The 18887-nt window shown below is 31.9% G+C and overlaps 5 protein-coding genes across 9 annotated transcripts; 1 reads left to right on the plus strand and 4 right to left on the minus strand.

Moving 5' to 3' along the window:
* Positions 1 to 1153: 1153 nt before the first annotated feature.
* Mad (mothers against decapentaplegic homolog 1) lies at positions 1154 to 5431 on the minus strand. The gene is made up of 3 exons (XM_076383023.1): positions 5204 to 5431; positions 3562 to 4875; positions 1154 to 3488 (listed from the first exon to the last, which is right to left on the minus strand). The coding sequence occupies exons 2-3, from the start codon at positions 4806 to 4808 to the stop codon at positions 3329 to 3331; spliced, it is 1407 nt and encodes a 468-aa protein (XP_076239138.1). The 5' UTR covers positions 4809 to 4875; positions 5204 to 5431; the 3' UTR covers positions 1154 to 3328.
* An 818-nt stretch (positions 5432 to 6249) lies between these two features.
* On the minus strand, positions 6250 to 10331 carry Ints8 (integrator complex subunit 8). The gene is made up of 12 exons (XM_076383022.1): positions 10023 to 10331; positions 9516 to 9933; positions 9208 to 9445; positions 8904 to 9140; positions 8585 to 8830; positions 8258 to 8507; positions 7773 to 8183; positions 7461 to 7715; positions 7135 to 7387; positions 6954 to 7072; positions 6540 to 6889; positions 6250 to 6469 (listed from the first exon to the last, which is right to left on the minus strand). Exons 1-12 carry the CDS (start codon positions 10141 to 10143, stop codon positions 6350 to 6352), a joined length of 3018 nt encoding a protein of 1005 aa, XP_076239137.1. The 5' UTR covers positions 10144 to 10331; the 3' UTR covers positions 6250 to 6349.
* A 2139-nt stretch (positions 10332 to 12470) lies between these two features.
* Eloc (transcription elongation factor elongin C) lies at positions 12471 to 14556 on the plus strand. Of its 5 annotated transcripts, none has more exons than XM_076383819.1 (5): positions 12471 to 12607; positions 13015 to 13076; positions 13273 to 13341; positions 13516 to 13709; positions 13783 to 14556. In XM_076383819.1, exons 2-5 carry the CDS (start codon positions 13044 to 13046, stop codon positions 13922 to 13924), a joined length of 438 nt encoding a protein of 145 aa, XP_076239934.1. In that variant the 5' UTR covers positions 12471 to 12607; positions 13015 to 13043; the 3' UTR covers positions 13925 to 14556. The 5 variants fall into 5 exon arrangements, with proteins under 5 accessions (XP_076239934.1, XP_076239936.1, XP_076239933.1 ...); XM_076383818.1 differs by having other exon boundaries at positions 12503 to 12642; XM_076383821.1 differs by lacking the exon at positions 13273 to 13341.
* On the minus strand, positions 14517 to 15411 carry Blos2 (biogenesis of lysosome-related organelles complex 1 subunit 2). The gene has a single exon (XM_076383817.1). It carries the CDS (start codon positions 15290 to 15292, stop codon positions 14792 to 14794), a length of 501 nt encoding a protein of 166 aa, XP_076239932.1. The 5' UTR covers positions 15293 to 15411; the 3' UTR covers positions 14517 to 14791.
* Positions 15412 to 15523: 112 nt separating this feature from the next.
* Positions 15524 to 18506, minus strand: Gale (UDP-galactose 4'-epimerase). Its single transcript, XM_076383816.1, has 5 exons — positions 17675 to 18506; positions 17154 to 17430; positions 16748 to 16866; positions 16216 to 16687; positions 15524 to 16127 (listed from the first exon to the last, which is right to left on the minus strand). Exons 2-5 carry the CDS (start codon positions 17281 to 17283, stop codon positions 15784 to 15786), a joined length of 1065 nt encoding a protein of 354 aa, XP_076239931.1. The 5' UTR covers positions 17284 to 17430; positions 17675 to 18506; the 3' UTR covers positions 15524 to 15783.
* Positions 18507 to 18887: the final 381 nt, after the last annotated feature.

Consider the following 18887-nt stretch of genomic DNA (forward strand, 5'->3'; position numbering starts at 1 on the left):
TCTTAAATAAAACAACCAAATGCAAAATTGTTTAAAAAAAGGGACTAATCGAGGATATTGTGGATTATATCGATCTGTTGTCGGATCAGTAAAACTACAGTGTTTCTTTTTCCATTGCACATAGATACACAGATAGGAAATATTTTTTATTTATACTCGGTAGCTGCACAACACAGTAATTACCAGAAATGCAGATACAGTAGCACGAAACGAAGATTTTCTACGCTGTTAAACGATGGCCGATCGTTTCGTTTCGAAAGATAGGCAGAGAAAACGGAGTACACCTTACGATATAGTCTAATATACTCGAAGTTCCCTCTTAATGATTTTCTCTGTACGATATCGTAGTTTTGATTGTTCCAAAAGCCTGTATCTACCTTGTACCACTTAACAGGTAAAGGAATGCACCTTTCTTGTAAATCTCTCAAGTTTTACAATGAAGATTGTCGTACGATATCGTACGTTTGATCAGGACAGGTAACTATGTCTCTTATCGTCGTCGTCGTCTAGAACAATATACAGTGATACTGATATTCCCAAAGAAAAACAATCGCAAAGGAAGTAACGAAGAAAGCCCGTAACTATCGGCTTCTAAACAATTAATGTGGAATGAATTCTGAAGATGTACTTTCTTTTAATAGCTAAAAAAATTTATTTACACTGACTGACATCTAGGATAATCACGAGTCCCGTTCCAAATCACCATTTCTCGTCGTAAAAATAGTCAGAGTTTAAAAACATTTGTGTATACATACTTGCTCTTCTTTGCAAAACTATTATACTTCTAAATATATCTATTTATATTTAAGATCCATAACTATAGAGCAGCAGTTCAAAGTATATTAAGGCTGTTTGGCAAATATAGTTACAGTCATTCTCTAGCAAATTTTACTTTCATACGTTCAACGTTTTTATAATATATTATACATGTATATAATATAAAAGGCATCCAAGGCACAACTTGGGCGGTATTTAAGTGTATAAGTCGTGGCGTTGTAATTCCTTAATGCAACGTTTACTAGGCTTTCTCTCGATTAATATTCTGAAAAAATTAGCATTTCAAAGAAGCAACATTGGGTGATTTGGAAGCGAGATTCGTGATGTATGTACGGTATTTCGATTAACAAAGAAATCAAGAAAGATACCAACGGAGTAAAAGTCCTAAGTATAGGTATTACATATGTAACTATTCATACATATATCTTGCAATAAAGCATTGTGCTCGTTACGTGTGCGACAAGCTCGATATACCTAAAACATTAATTCACATATGCCTCAATCGGTGTACACATTTCAAGACTTCATCAACACCAATCACAATGTAAAATAGTCTCGGCGAGAAACATTCTCTTTTCTTTTTTTGACTAAACAGATTTCATCAGGTGATCACGAAGAAACAGTTGGATATTGTGGAACGATAAAATACACTTTTGACTGAATATTTTTATTCGTCGTGTAAAAAGATCGTTTACTTTCTTTCATAATGAATTATTGTCATATTTCCTTGTACGATTTGCGTGTATAAAGTCAAATACTTATTGTATCGTTAATCCAATAGAACAAGAACTTTCATCATCGTTGATCACCCATACATAATTTGCTAAATTTGGTAGCAAAGAATCACAGCTAGGTACATCGACAAATAAGTAACAGCAAGCGGCAGTGACTTCTGTTCCACAGTTCTCAAGTACTCTTAGATATTGTTATATAATCCGTATACCTTCTTCATACTTATAACTGAAATATACGTAGGATATACATAAAAGTAATTCGATGAGTAGTTATCAGCAAGCCAGAAGATCATTCGAATACGTATCGAGTCACGGGTACTCCCGATTCTAATGTTGGATCAAGATTTGTCCTTCAGTAATACCTGTGTACCTCGATGCAAAATTAAGAAGGGACTCGGTGTATGTAAATAACTATATATATATATAGATATATATATATATATAAAACTAATGTTCTGTCATAAATACATAAAAAGACACAGGACAAGAGCATTTCTTATAATCTTCCATTCACAACATATCCCAATGTTCTTGATTTCATTTAATCTCAAATATTCATATGACCTTTCTAGCTCATTATCGAATGTATGTGACACATTTCCTGCAGTACTGTATCAGTATTGTAATAATATAAAAGAAACTTACGCCGCCCTTCGATGACTGATAGAAGTTGTAAGTTGTGCTTGAACGAGCAGCATCACATACATACGATTTTGGCACTTTTCAGAATTCATCTCACAAAGTATTCATACACGATTTGTACCAAATGCAATACCAATTATTCAAATTGCACGCAAGTAGTATACTTTTTGTATATGTACATTAACTTTCATTAAAATCTGAAATTTACGAACACTTCTGAAAAGTGCAAAGCTAATATAGAATTCTTATATTACTTTCAAATCTGACAAGTAGCAAATAGACGACTCTATGTTAGTTGTCACATTAGTTTCTTATAAGGCTACATCAAAAGGCTTACATTACACAAATGTTAGGGAACGTTGCACAAAAAATATTTTTTTATACTCATTATTAAAGTTAATATTCCAATATGTCATCAGATGCAGTTAACTTTCAGACGTCAACGTGAGATCAGCATCTGATGTCTATATTGAAATATTAATTGTATTATCATTAGTAAAATCGAAATTAATTACACTTAGATAATAGTCTTTATAGTAATAAATTTGAATAATCTAAGGCTTGTTTAGGCATAAATCGAATGCTTTAAAAGCACGCGTACGATTCTTCAAAATTTTAATCATTCAAATGTTATACCATTTAAATCATATCTATTGACTGGTAATCATTTTTTCTGTAGTTTCGAAACAATCTAGTAAAGCGATTGTGATACAGCATTAGCGAATATTTCCACAATAATTCTTCATATAAAATAAAGTATTAGGTGTAGTTGAATAGATTTGAAAAATATGATTTTTCATATACAAGTATACGTAAGACATTATATTTTCATTATAACTCTCTCCCTATGTAACAGCCAAAAATTGTACAGCTTTTATGTGTACACTGTGATCTCCAAAATTTTTATAGTAAGGATCACGTTCAATACTTGTCGACTTTTGCAATCCTTTATTTTTATAAGAATTATATTATCAACTCTTCTTCATTGTGCTGACATAAGTCTTACATTGGGACAACATTGTCTCACTTACCACTCCTACTACCTTTTCTTAAATCTCTTATTATGTCTATATTATTATCGCACTATGTAATAGTAAAAACTGCTCTTGAATCATCAGGTTTCTTTCTACATTTCACTATTTTTTTGCTCCTTGTAAATAAACAGAAAGCACAAGTTATGACACAGAACTTATAGCATTATGAGGTGAACCCATTTGTGTTAACACTTTATCCAGCCACTGTAAGGGTCCATGTAAATGTGCTTCTATCCAACAAGGAGTTGATGTAACATCTTGCCGATGATATTCAGCACCCCATCCTTTGACAAAGGACATTCTGCAAAAAAAACAAATTCTGTAAGCATTTACATTACTAAACATTAATTTTCAGAATAAATTATGAGGCTTACCTTATAGTACACATTTTTGTTAATTCATACACAGCTTCAAAACCATGATTGACACTTTGTGAAAGTAGCTGGGCAAACTCTTGGTTATTAAATATTTTCAATGAACATCGTGGTGGAATCTTACAAACTGTACTAGGATGAAATCCATGATGATGATTACAGTTTCTAGATTGCACAAATATAGCAGAGTCAGAAAGACATTCTGCATAAACTTCACCACCTACATAATACAGATGCACTCCTTTGCCTATATGCCTTCTTGTATTCTCAATGGTAGAATTTCGATTAACATTAGACAACTGTCCAAGACAAAAACGGTCAGAGTTGTTACTTGGATTTGTAAAACCATCCACAATGACAGAGTGAGAATGACAATGAAACACTTCACCCACTCTGCAGTTTAATTCATAGTATGCAATGGAGGCCCAATAAGGTGGTTCTTGGTAACATACTGGAGCTACTTCTGCTGATCCACTTGTGTCCATTGCTACTGGATCAGGTGGTGGTGACTGTCCAGGTTGTGAGCCATCTTCAGGTGGAGAATAGGCTGGAGGTGGTGTTTCTGGCAAGCCATTAGTGCCATACGGACTTTGTGGATTTGGTGATGTTGTGCTTCCTGGACTTGGAACAGATCCAACAGAAGACATAGGGGATGTTGGGTTAACACCACCAGTGGATCCAGCATTAAATCCACTGGAAGAGTAGGATACATTATGTGGCATTGTCGGTTCTGCTATTTGTTGAAATGGCAACAGTGAGTGTCCAGGAGCATATTCTGAATGCCTGGGAACCAGTACTGGTGGTAGCACTGGACTTTCCACTCTCTTATAATGATAAGGATTTATGCAAACTTCTTTCTGCTTTGCAGAGAATGGATACTGACATAATTCTAATGGTTTCAGTTCGTGATGCGATTGCAAATCTGGCCATCTCCATACTCTACAATAAATTACATGTGGTAAACCTTTCCGATGGGAAACTTGCAATCTGCCATCTAAGCTTCTTGGAATTGTTACACATTTGCTAGGTGTACCAGGGCAACTTAAAGCACGCTCCAATTCTTCTATTGCACCTTTTCTTTTCTTCAACTTCTTTACCAAAGAATCCACTGCTTTCTCTGCCCATTTTTCTTCTTCATCACCCTGTTTCCACCCGAGTAACTTCTTTACAGCAGGACTAGTGAAAGAAAATAAACTGTTCAACGACGACATAGGTCCAGAGCTTGATGATCCTTCCTCATCATCCATATTAAAAATACTGTAAAATGTAAGTTATATCTATGACCTTCTTGGGGTATCTCAGTCCTCAAACAACCTGTAATAGAAGAAAATCCATCAAATACTATAATCTAAGAATTATCTAATGTGTCTATTATTTATTTTATGCTTGAGTGTCACTAATTATACTTAGCATAATTCATTAAGCATTCACAACTCATTTCACTTAGTTTAAAAAGATATTTAAACACTGATTAGGCAAAGAAACAAGTACAATGCTCAATGTGAGGTTAGACGTTTCTAAACTCCCATGCACAAAGCACGCAGAATACTAAATATAACAGTACAGTATCACAGAATATAAGTTTACAAAACTTGTGTAAGAAAACAGTAGATAACTACAAATAAACTTCATACACACTTACGTAGAATTGCCTAGCGATCCAGCATTGTTTTTACTACGATCTCCCACTCCTGTTACCACATTCTTGACGCCAACCTCTCGCCATCACGATCAAATAAAAATACCCGTAAATTTATCGATTCCACACCTTGCGACTTTATCGTGTTCCCAACCACAACAATTCTACGAACACGATAAACATTCAAGTAAATTTTCTCGTAACACAGTATAGTCACTCGGAGCGTTCATAATCTTTTCCTCTCTCTCCTTCTCTCCTCCTCTCCTACTCTTTCTCTATATCTTCTCTCTGTCTTTCAATCTCTATCTCTTTCCCTCGTTCTCGTGACGGAGTCAGGGCACTTGCAATGAGCAATAGTTCGACCAGGGAACTTTCAGAATTTTCGGAAGTATGGGCACACTTCTCCGCGTACTCACCAAAATCTACCACCAAAAAATTGTTCCGATGCAGTCAAATATCTCGGAACAAGAACTATTCTTTTCGTATTTCACACACTCCGTTTTAACTGCAGATATTTATCGTAGAATGAACGAAACGTCGTGTAACAGTATTATGGCGTTGCAAGAACATCATGGCGCCGTGTTTACGAAGCTGAACACTGTGATGCCTACACACTTTTGAGTAACATTAATGCACGATGTTGGCGATTTGTCAACTTCCACTGTGTTGTATTTTAGTTGTTACTGATCGACTTCTCTACACATTTTATTTTCTTAATTAGTGAACATAATTTATGTACACGTTTACCTACAATAGTAATACGCACTCATCGCGCTACGCAACGACAATGTATTCAACGATAAGGGCTGATCGTAGATGACTCACTTGAAAAAAATGATACATTAGAAATTGTTACGAAACTTTAACTCAGCTGAAAATGATGTCATTTTTTTTTAATAATATTTTTCTACATGTATTGATAGATAATGAATTATTGTATAGAATAAAATTATACCTGTTTAATTTCGCGTTTCGTTAGATCGATTAGAGTAAAAAGACAAAAAGCCGTGATTGGTACAAATCGAACACGGGAAAGGAGGGAGATTTGATTGTTTTAATCGCTAATTAAAACTATAAATATAAAAAATGTATTTAAATGGTATAAAGTTGTTATATAATTGTATAAAATTTTGTACATATGCATTTTTATCAATACACATACTGTTTCGCCAAAGCCCTTAAAAATTTTGCTTTCCGAATATTGGCAGCCTCTCGTTGTATCTCTTCGTTATTATTAGAATTTAATTCTAATAGGCCTATCACTTTTATCTATAAAATTAATTTTGTAAATGAGTAAACAGTAAAATAAATTATTCTTCTTTAAGTCATATGTACTAACCGCTAGTTGTTTTCTATGATGTTCACCTCGTTTCGTATGCAAATTAATAAGATACTCAAGTATTGTCGTATCCCAAATACAATGATAATAAGCATCCATAGCATCAGCTGGGGCGCAGCTTTTTTGGTCGCTTGCTGCCATTTTAAACGCTAAAGAATAATCTACTTCTTCTAAAAATTGACATAAAACAGCAGCTTGAGTGTAACATTGTAAATGAGCACAGCATTTGATCATACGTCTATAAACAAGATCGTCAATTTGCGAACGTGGTACTGGTTGACTAAACAAATCACTAGCTACCATTATAGCTTCTAAATAATACTTCATCGCACTTTCATAGTATCCTAAAACTAAAAATATTACATTAATTTTCATTTTTTAGTCATTAAACATGTTTACTATTATAATGCATACCAAAATTAAGATCACCCATTAATCTCAGCCAAGGAACATTACTTGGGTAATACTTCAGAGCCTGTGTCAGTAGTTGAAACAACAATTCTCCTATGCTTCTAATGTTGTACGAGTTAGCGCTGCGAAATATTTACATAGTATTATAAAATACTGCAAATTTTATAGTATCGTAGATACTTACTTTGGTACACCAGCTGGCCAAAGAGAAAGATATTGAGTGTGTAATTCAAGACTAGATTCATCGCGTAAAACGTTGCGTAAACGAGCCAACAATGAAATAACGACAGTAAGAACCATAGGCTCACGTAGTCTGCTAAGAGTACCACCTATACTAGCAATAACGTCTCTTGAGGCACGACCACTACTGGTTCCACTATCAGCACTACTACTTCGTTTTTGGGCTTGATCTCTACTTGGCCCGAAGGCAGCTAAAACTGAAAATGAAAGTAGTTAATATTTCATGGAATCTTACAGTGTAAATTCTTTTATAACATCTGTGATACTAACTCATATCCCATGCTTCCCTCGGGAATTTTCGTCCTCCCTTATATTTAACAATATCTTGACAAACACTACTAATAGCTGCTGCAAATTCAGTATAACTCCAGCGCTTTTCTAGGCTTGTTAGATAGTCCCATTCAGTCATATTCAACAGAAAAACTGTACAATACTCAATAATTTCTTGTCGTGGAATAACTTGATCTGTTGCTTGCAATGCTCCAAGACATTGTTTACTCCTTGTAACTAAATTTTGTGTGTCACCTAGAGTATTTAATTTTTTTAATATATTTTAATTACTAGATGAACAAGTATACTTACATATATTTGTTGCTGGCCAAGCATACAGACACCTCCATATTTCAACAAGTAGACATTCCCAATTTACTAATTTACATAATTTAAATATTTGTGTGTTTCCAGTTTGCGAATGTTGTTGCACTTCTTTTTCTAGTATATTTAGAATTTCAATTGCTCCTTCGAAGTCCTTACATGACACTAACTCTCTGCTTTTTGCTAGTAATACATATGAATAATCTTGAAGAAAACCTCTAGGAAGAGACATTACGACACTTTGTAATGGAATGGGCAATTCCCAACAACTATTTACATGCCACAAAGGTTTCATTCTATGCTTTCCATCTAAATGTATTAACATTTCGCGAATGGTGTTAGCATCGTATGAATGAATTAATTTTTGCTCAAGCTCAAATATTTCTATTCTTGAGTTTTCTAAAATAAAGTAAATACCACTATTATTTCTCTTTAACAATTAGTACTTTGACTACATAATTAAATATACTAACGGGTATATGTCACTAAGGGTATACCCCAATCATTTTTTAATAGCAAATCTGGTATATCAAGCTCTTCAACAGCAGCTGATTTTCTTATTTCTTCCAACTCCTTCTCATCAAATAATGCTACATACATAGGATCACCAAGTATTTTGGAAGCAACTCCATCAATATTACTGGTATGTATAAGGTAAAGAAGATGACGAGAAATACGTCTCTTATCCGTAGCAGACGTTTTTTCTAACACATTTCCAAGAGCCTGAAACAATTGTTGTAAAGTATAAAATATAGAGGTTGATGCAAGTATTTTAAAGTAAAAAAGGAGAACTATTTTACCCAGAATAATAGATCAAGTCCCTTGGCACCAGCTGCTTGTATTTCTGTGACATAGTCACCAAGTATAGTACTACCATCTAAAATTTTTCTAACTAAATTCAAACACTGAATTTGAAGCAGAAGATCACGAGCTACTACAATTTTTCTATTAACTGATCCACCTTGTATATCAAGCTCTAAATTATCTCTATAAACTAGTGGAATTTCTCTAGAAATATTGTCTGCTTGTAAAATTTGTATCATGTTCTGTAACAAAAAATAATATTATTAACTTTCTATCTCAAAAACAATTTCTTAAATAATGTTTAAACATACATACAGTATACTGGTCCTTGATGGATGTTTGCAATTGTTGAGTAAGACTTGAGGTGATTCCATCAATAGGCACTTCACATGCTAAGCAACATCCATCTAAATATTCTTTTTGAACTTTACAATACAATCTACTCTCTAAGTTATTAAGACTATAAAATAATTCTTTTGCTTGCATAACATGACTCTTTGCTTTCTGATACTCTTCTTTCAGTAAATGGAATCTTGCTAAATCATAATGTATCTAGAAAAAAAAATATTAATGAAAGTTGCAGTGACATCAATATATTAATATGTTTTAAGTAGGATACCTGGCATTTAAATTCTTCTAAATTTATAGAATACATATTATCCCAATTTTGTTTAATCTCTGTGCTATCTTCAGTCAGCATTTGGAAAGTGTCAAAGGATGGCATTTTAGGACTTAAATCTTTACTTTCAAGAATACTGTTTAAAATATTTATACTGTTAGACACTTGTGCCTCTAATTTTCTCATCATATCATCAATCACACTAGGTGGTACGTATGTTGATTCCTGAATACCTGGACTAAGAAATAAAATTGAAGATTATTAGGTATTACAATTACAATTAACAGCATAAATGTATCAAGTCTTACATATGCAAAAACTGTTGCTTTGACTGTTTATTATTTAGGGCTCTGTAAGTTATTGCTCTTATATGCCACCTATGATACAGAACAAGTGTAAAGAGAGCTTGATCAGAAATTGAATGTATCGCAAGCTCAGGTACTGTTGGTATCTCAACAACAAGATCTGATGTTATATAAAAAAGATCTTGCAATAATGTCATTTGAATTGATAAAGGTAATCTTTTTTCTAATATGTCCAAGTCCCATTTTAAATGTGTTGATACTTTTAAGGAGAGGATCTTTAAAGCAAGATTTCTGTGGGTCCATTTATTCAGGGTATTTGGTTTTGGGTCATTTGACTCTGCATCGACAATCTTAACATCGTTGTCTCTCTGTTCTGAATTTATTGTCATAAATTTTATTATTAAATCTGTAGCTGAAGGATCTAAAATAACAATGAGAAAGTAATTATAATAATAAGTTTGTTATTTTGTTACTATATGATGTGATAGTAAAGGTTAGTTTGTTATTTACCGGGGAATGGTTTAGATAAATGTTGTTGCAGCAAAGATGGGTTTAATAAAAATTCAAACCAAAGAATCGTATCAGGTGATATAGGCACAGTGCCTGGTCTTAATAAATCGACGTCCATCATTGCATCGTTTTTAATCGAACAGCATTCGAAGCTCAAAAACGTCTGACGTTTACGCAATTAATAAATTTTCTGCACTACTATGTGTGCATGATAGAAAAGAATCGTTAATAGAAAAGACCTTATCGTAATTAACGTTTTCTATCTAAATTAACAAACAATATTTATTCTGAATGACAAATATCGTCAGAAATATACAAATCAAGACGAAATCGCAGCGACCCTGTAACAAATGATTCAATAAAATATAATAAAATACGTTTATTTACTAATTTATTAGAACTTCGATGATGTAGAATAATTAAAGAATACCTAAACGTCATTATACAATGACAAAAACACATTGAAAACTGTTTATTTATTAGAAAAACAGCTTACAAAAAATTTGAACAAGATAGACAGCTGTCTGAATAGAAAAATTGAATTTTTATTAATGCAAGGGTAAATTGACGATGCAAAATCATTTCACAGGTCTTATACATCATTAAGCAACAATAAAAATTCATCAGAATTGTTTATTTATTGCAAAACCAGCATCTAAAAATTTTTAGGGGGCACCGGACCTTGATGATACGGCCCTTAAGGAAAGTTGCTAGCGACAACTTCGCCATCTAGCGGTGATCCGCGAACTAACCTTTTTATAATATAAATATATTTATTTATTTACGACAAATTTAACTATGTAGAATCATTGTAGGGCCTCTACGCATAATTATGCAACAATAAAAGTTTATAGAATTTGTTTATTTATTGCAAAAACACAACTTGAAAATCAGTGCTGGAGGGTTACAAATTCAAAAATTGAAAAACCACTTACTTGTTAATTTATTCACAATCTGATGGTGTAAAATGATTATAATATCTTTACGTACTATTATTCAACAATAAAAGTTCGGAGAATTTGTTTATTTATTGCAAAACAGCATTTGACAGCTAGTGGTTGAGGGTTAGGCATACACAACATGAAAACCGACTTATTTGTTAATTTATTCACAATCTGGTGGTGTAAAGTGATTATAATGTCTCTATGTATTATTATTCAACAATAACAGTTCATAGAATTTGTTTATTTATTGCAAAAACAATATTTGTAGGAATTAACTAAAAGATAGACCTGGTGGCGCCATCTAGCGGTGGCGCTGCGGAACTAATACCTAAGTTTCAGTAGCGCCACCGCTAGATGGCGCCACCAGGTCTATATTTTAGTTAATTCCTACAAATATTGTTTTTGCAATAAATAAACAAATTCTATGAACTTTTATTGTTGAATAATAATACGTAGAGACATTATAATCATTTTACACCATCAAATTGTGAATAAATTAACAAATAACTTGTTTTTCACGTCCTGTATTTTTAACCCTCAACCACTAGTTGTCAAATGCTATTTAACAATAAATAAACAAATTCTATGAACTTTTATTGTTGAATAATAGTACGTAGAGATATTATAATCATTTTACACCATCAGATTGTGAATAAATTAACAAGTAAGTGGTTTTTCAATTTTTGAATTTGTAACCCTCCAGCACTGATTTTCAAGTTGTGTTTTTGCAATAAATAAACAAATTCTATAAACTTTTATTGTTGCATAATTATGCGTAGAGGCCCTACAATGATTCTACATAGTTAAATTTGTCGTAAATAAATAAATATATTTATATTATAAAAAGGTTAGTTCGCGGATCACCGCTAGATGGCGAAGTTGTCGCTAGCAACTTTCCTTAAGGGCCGTATCATCAGGGTCCGGTGCCCCCTAAAAATTTTTAGATGCTGGTTTTGCAATAAATAAACAATTCTGATGAATTTTTATTGTTGCTTAATGATGTATAAGACCTGTACAATGATTTTGCATCGTCAATTTACCCTTGCATTGATAATTTTAGAAATTTTGCAGTCCAGGTGCCCCCAATTGTGACTTTGTTCTCTCAAATTGTAATGTAAATAAATTAATAAATAAATAAATAGGAGTCTTGCATTTTACAGGCTATTGTTAGGCTTTTTACTGTTCAACTGTTGATCAGATTGTTTAAATATGCTTTTTTGTACAATAAGGGAACAACTTTTGCAATTAAAACAATTTTTTAAGTTATCGTACGTATATATTTGAGTAATTTTATAGTTACAGGTACAATTTCTACATCGTATTATAATATTTTGAATTATATTTAGTCTTATATCTATTTTAGAACAATGACTTGCTACTCTCATTTTATTTGTGACTGAATGAATGTGATCGAATGTCGCAAGTGTTGTTTTACAAGTAGTGCAACGGTGACGGATAATGAATTTTGTTGGTGCATTTCATTTGATGAATTTATTCTAAATGCTTATCGATACATCGTGAGAACATCGATAATAAATATCGTCAAACGTATCTGTAGTTTCGACTCATCGAGAAACGTAGTGTCAGTAGCCATATTAATTGCCATTGTGCTTATTTAGGAAACTTTCCTGTAATTGAAAAGTGAGAATTCTGTAGAAACTTTTTTTTCTACGAAGGTACATACAGTTTAATATCCGTAAACTACATGCAACGATATTTTCGTAGCGTTGAATTTTTTTTAAACAGCTCTGAAACGTGTATGTCGACTATTTTAAGTTTCCGTACATTTTTCGTTTATGCATGATTTCTTTTTCAGCCCGTTTTTCTTTCAATTTCGTGCAATTCATTCTGATTACAATCTACTCCCATGTCAGTGTATTACTGTTTCATTCTAACATCCATAATATACTTTTTAACTGGTACAAATTGATAGAGTTGAAAGTTGACCTTATAAACTATGGTTTGAACTTGAAGAATTGAACTGTATGTTTTCTGTAATATAATAATCAAGCATTTATTTACTCATGATAATTTATTATTCCTTTTAGAAGTACTATACACACATTAAAACAAAAATATGTCAGATGATGTGAAGATGCAATCTGAAGAGGTATGTTTTCCCTGAAATATTTTGCATGTTTACCTTTGCATGTTAGTTGAGTATGTGAAATGTATTTAAACAAAAAATACATACAATTACAATTGGGCTGCTATGGTGACTGAAATTTCATTGAATCCTCTAATTGGAAAAAGAATAACTATGGTAAAGAATTTGTCAATTAATGCTAATTTTTCTTTGGATCAAGCCCAATGAGGAAGAGAATGTCGATAGAGCAGAAGAAGAAGAAGGCGGTTCATCTATTGACTTGCATGCGGTACCTATTTCTGCAAATTAAAATTTTGTTGCTTACTGCTTCTTTACTTTTTATTACTTATCCTGCCTTTTTGTTACTAACAATAGTTTCCAATGTGTAATAATTGGAAGTATAGAAAAACCATAAAATTGTAAATTTAATATACCATAATGTAAGTAACATTTATTATTTTAGCAAGAAAGTGGACATGTTTATGGAGGATGTGAAGGACCAAATGCAATGTATGTAAAATTGGTGAGCAGTGATGGACATGAATTTATTGTTAAACGTGAACATGCTTTAACCAGTGGAACTATAAAAGCTATGTTAAGTGGACCTGGACAGTTTGCTGAAAATGAAGCTAATGAAGTTAATTTCCGTGAAATCCCGTAAGTTTTTTTTATGTTCCTTATTGTGGTAAATTTAAAAAAACATTAACCAATTAATAAATTTTGTTTACAGCTCCCATGTATTACAAAAAGTTTGCATGTACTTTACATATAAAGTACGTTACACAAATAGCAGTACAGAAATACCAGAATTTCCCATTGCACCTGAAATTGCGCTAGAGTTATTAATGGCTGGAAATTTTTTAGATTGTTAAATCTAACAAGAAACAGTGGGTAATGGTGCAGCATTGATTTGCAATTAAATCTGTTGTTGAAATTTATACTTCAATTGTAATGTATTGCGACGCGTTTCTAAAACAGATATGTGCTAAGTTCTTTATATAGTTCTATGATATTAGATCATTCTATGCAGTACAGTTGTGCTTTACCAGTCATTAAAGTTACACCAGTAACAAGACATGACATAAATTATTAGAATCAAAGATTATAATTTCAGTCAACAGACAACACAGAAAGGTTTAATTTATTCATAAACAACAATTGGCACTTGTTTTTTACACTTACTGTAAAAGATCAATTGTAAAAAATTATACATGCAATTGATATTAAACATCTAACATATTCATAGTTATACTATTTCATTACACTTAAGGATATTTATTTTTTGGCCTATATTAATATCATAAATTACTTCTTGTATATTATTTTGTGAAAGATTCCATAATGAAATAAATGAATATAAAATTGAACTATACTATGTGATATACTATAAGGCAACACGCATTACATTAGTCTTTTCTAGGATTCTTATACAAAAAATGTAAGATTTACATATGTGTGTGTGCAATTGTATTCTAATATAAGTAATTATAAGGCTGCAACTCGATTATTGTTAATCCTTCCCAGTATTTTCTACTTTTGTGTATTAACAATATAAATAATAACATTTTAATTAATTGTACACATTAATTTCCATGTAAATAACTTTAATTTTAATTTGTGTACACAAAGAAATGAAAATGTTTTATTTTAATCTTTTTTATAATATATATAGCTCTATTAATATATCAAAGACATATATAATCTCCAGTTTATTATACCATATACTGTAATATTCTAGTTCATTTGCTTTTTGTGTCTTTCTCTATGTCTTTAAACTTAGCTTCCAATCGTTTGGAATATGATGCTAATTTGTATGCAGCCTGTTCTAACTTAGTTATACTATCATCAATTTCATTAATATTGTCCAAGATAGGCTGCAACTTTTTATACTTTTCATTTAAAGAGTCTAATGATTGAGCTACACTAGATGATATTGTTTTCAATTCTGTATACTTAGCAATGGTTTCTTTGTTTAATCGTTCTAGTAAACGATAATCGGCGTGAGTAGCAGTGAGTTCTTCTTGTAAATATTCTCCAGTCTTTTGAAACATCGTATTAGCTAAACGACTGAGGTTTGGATCATGAGGATCTAATGCCTCGAAACTACTCGTACTTGTTGAAAGAGTAGTCCCACGTTTCGGTGATCCACATCTTGAATTATGATCTGTCATCGAACCTTCCATTCCTGATGATGGTTCGACTTGTATATCTTCTTTTGCTGAATCTTTAATCGATGTCATACTCAAATAAATACTCCTCGTTCATGAATTGGTAGTGATAAATACTGTCACTTGTCTTAAAATCTTTGGCGATACTTAAATAAAATCTACAGAAAATGACAGAATTTCTGTGGCGCTCTGGTGCGACGTACAGTGACATCTACAGTCTAAATCGCACAACATCATTAATGTTTATCACTTCCTTATCAACAAATTTAAAAAAAAAAGAGCTTCATAATATTGTTTATAATAGTTTTTTTTAATAACATTTTCGCTTACACAATTACTATTGCACATTATAACAATTTATACAGCACGTCACTTTTTTTATTTATAGCATAAAAATAATTAGTAAACTTAACATAGAATCATCTTTGAACATAAAAATTATTTAATTTTCTTAACATTATATGCATATACGTCAATCTTGTACTTTGGTCTATACTTTGGTAACTTGACACCACCACAGCTTGTTTGTAATTGAAATTTGTTAAGATATTGTTAAGTTAATTTTATTGCCTATATTTATAACCATTTGGATTATTTTGTTGCCATCTCCATGCATCTATACACATGTCGTCTATATTTTTAGTAGCCTGCCAGCCTAATTTCTTGTTAGCTAAACTAGCATCTGCATAGCTTGTAGCTATATCTCCTGGTCTACGTTCAACTATTTTGTATGGTATTTTTCGCCCCGACGCTTTTTCAAACGCGTGTATGACTTCAAGGACTGAATAACCCTTTCCAGTACCCAAATTGATTGCTTTAAACCCAGTTAGATTACGAGTTTTCTGATAAATTATGGCTTTCACATGGCCTGCTGCTAAATCCATGATATGGATGTAGTCGCGTACACCTATGAATAAAACCAGAAGAATTATGAATAATAAATGAACTAAAACTACAGTAGTTACATATATTTATATGTGTGAAGTATATCCTACCCGTTCCATCGGGAGTATCGTAATCGTTACCATAAACGTATAGCATCTGCCTTTTCCCAACAGCTACTTGAGCAATATAAGGCATTAAATTATTTGGTATTCCATTAGGATCTTCTCCAATTTGTCCAGAAGGATGAGCTCCAACTGGATTAAAATATCTTAGAGATATTACAGACCATGCCTTATTGGAAACACATAAATCTTTTAGAATTTCTTCAACCATGTATTTTGTTTTCCCATACGGATTTGTACAGTCACCAGTTTTCATATCTTCAACTAATGGAAGTTTTTCAGGGGTACCATAAACAGTGGCACTACTTGAATAAATGAAATTCTTTACATTGTGATCTGACATAACTTTTAACAAATTTAAAGTACCACCAACATTTGCCTCATAATATTCCAATGGTTTCTCACAGGATTCACCCACAGCTTTCAAGGCAGCAAAATGAAGGACACAGTGGAAGGTGTACTAAAATGTGAACAATGATTACACATCTTCATTAAATCTTAGTAAAATATTTGATTATACCTTCTTAAATACATCTTGTAATTCTTCAATATTCCTTATATCACATTTAATGAATGTGATTTGTTCATTTACTAATTTTTCTACTCTCTGTAAAGATACTGGTTTTGTGCCCTTCTCTTCTATATGGAAAATATGAAAATAATAATTATAACACGTTTATTAATTGTCCTTAAAACAGGATTTTAAATTACTTAAATATGTGTACATTATACACATTAACTATATAGTTATAGTTAATCCTTTTAGTGCAGAGTAATTCTGAAGTTGATTTTGCATAATAGTAAAGTTATGCATATTCTACAAGATCCCATATTACTTTTACTCATGTGTTGTCATACATTTTTTTTTATCGTAAAAATTCAGAAATAATAATTATTCTTGAACAATTTAATTCATTACTCCTCACCTTTGTAAGCATTACTAAAGTTGTCTATTACCACCACCTTAAAATTTGCTTGGACTAGTTCCAACACAGTATGAGAACCAATGTAACCAGCACCTCCCGTCACCAATACATTCCAGGATTCACTTGCCATTGCTTTTTTGTGCTGTTCTAATGGTTATTTTTATCATTATATTCTACATTTGTCATGCTTCTATTGTACAAGCAGAATATTAATATATTTACAAGTATTTTAATTTTGGAGGCATGTTAATATAGTGTGAAGTGCCAGGAAGAAATTCTATTAAATTATAAAACAATGATCATTCATAATTATTTTATAAATTATAAATATGAATGGTTTAAAGTGTTATTCCATTGAATTATTCTATGAAAAGTTTGCTTTGAATAATAAATTTAATTATAGTGATATTTGTTTACTTAAACTATAATATTTCTTTGCATAATAAATTATTAAAGTATATATACATATTTGAGTATAAACACGTAAAACATATGTATTGCATTAAAAAAAAGAGTTATACCTTGGCGTTTGACACGTAGGCAGTAACCTTACACTACGGCCGTAATGAATGTACTAACTTTATCAGAATAAAAATGATAAAGCAGTTGTCTTTTATGATAATGTTACATAATCTTGACACGTCATAATATGTCATATACTGTTTTATATATGGCAATTCAATTCGACCTAGAAATTTAGAAATAAAAAATTTCAAGGTTATAACTACCTTATTTGAGATTATATTTTCACATATACAGCTTTAATAAATTATATGTAAAATAATAATTATAGTTACACATAGTCTTGACAGGTAGTCGTCACATTTTTGCGCTTATCTGTTTGGGCAGTGACTCATTGCAGTCATTGCTACTTTATCAGTAGCGGGGTATTGCAGCATCTAACAACGCCAGATCAAAACTAAAGAATAAAAATTTATAACTTAATTAATTTACTTATTAATATTCATAATCTCAAGTGAATGTATATGTAGGTAAACTATAAGGAAGATTGTCATTTGTTCCAATGTTCGAATCCATTTCACTACTACAAGTACACTGCCCCTACTCTATCCTTATCACTTTTAATCGAAGTCTATTATCATTGTCAGGCAAATCAACATGCATATAAAAAAAAGATAAATAGACCGAATCTGAGTACAATGATATAATAATAAACAAGTCTACTAGCGATAGAAATAGTTTTGCAAGTCTGGAATGCATGTAAACATAAGCAACACGATTTTTTTTAATTAATTACTTCAAGTTTAGAGGGTAAATTTCATTCATACCTTCTGGAATGTCACTGAAAATACGAGCTTCACAGGTTGATCCATAGCTACAAAGACTCTGATCTCTCTACCTGTCTTAACCACTTCCCAGAACATTTTCCCACCATAGCAGGTAAAATACTTTTGAAGATCACCGCCCCTAAGGAAAAGGGCCAAACATACGTAGTAAAGATCAAAGAAAGAATTTCAGCTCGTAAATATCCTTTCAATGAATAGCGAAAGTTATTCTAATAGTAGCTAACATTGAAATGAATGGTTCTCCAATTATATCATACAGAAAGCTCCGTTTTTACATCTCCCGACGAATCTCATCTTTTCGTGGAGATTTCAATATTACTTCAAGAGAATTTCAAACTTCCTTTAGATTTAAAGCTCATAGCAGTTACTCATTAACAGTGACCAGCAATTTGGGCTTTCTGCTCCATTAGAAAAACCACTGAAAACA

This window comes from Calliopsis andreniformis, chromosome 8, assembly GCF_051401765.1.
Source record: "Calliopsis andreniformis isolate RMS-2024a chromosome 8, iyCalAndr_principal, whole genome shotgun sequence".
Classification (NCBI taxonomy): Eukaryota; Metazoa; Arthropoda; class Insecta; order Hymenoptera; family Andrenidae; genus Calliopsis; species Calliopsis andreniformis.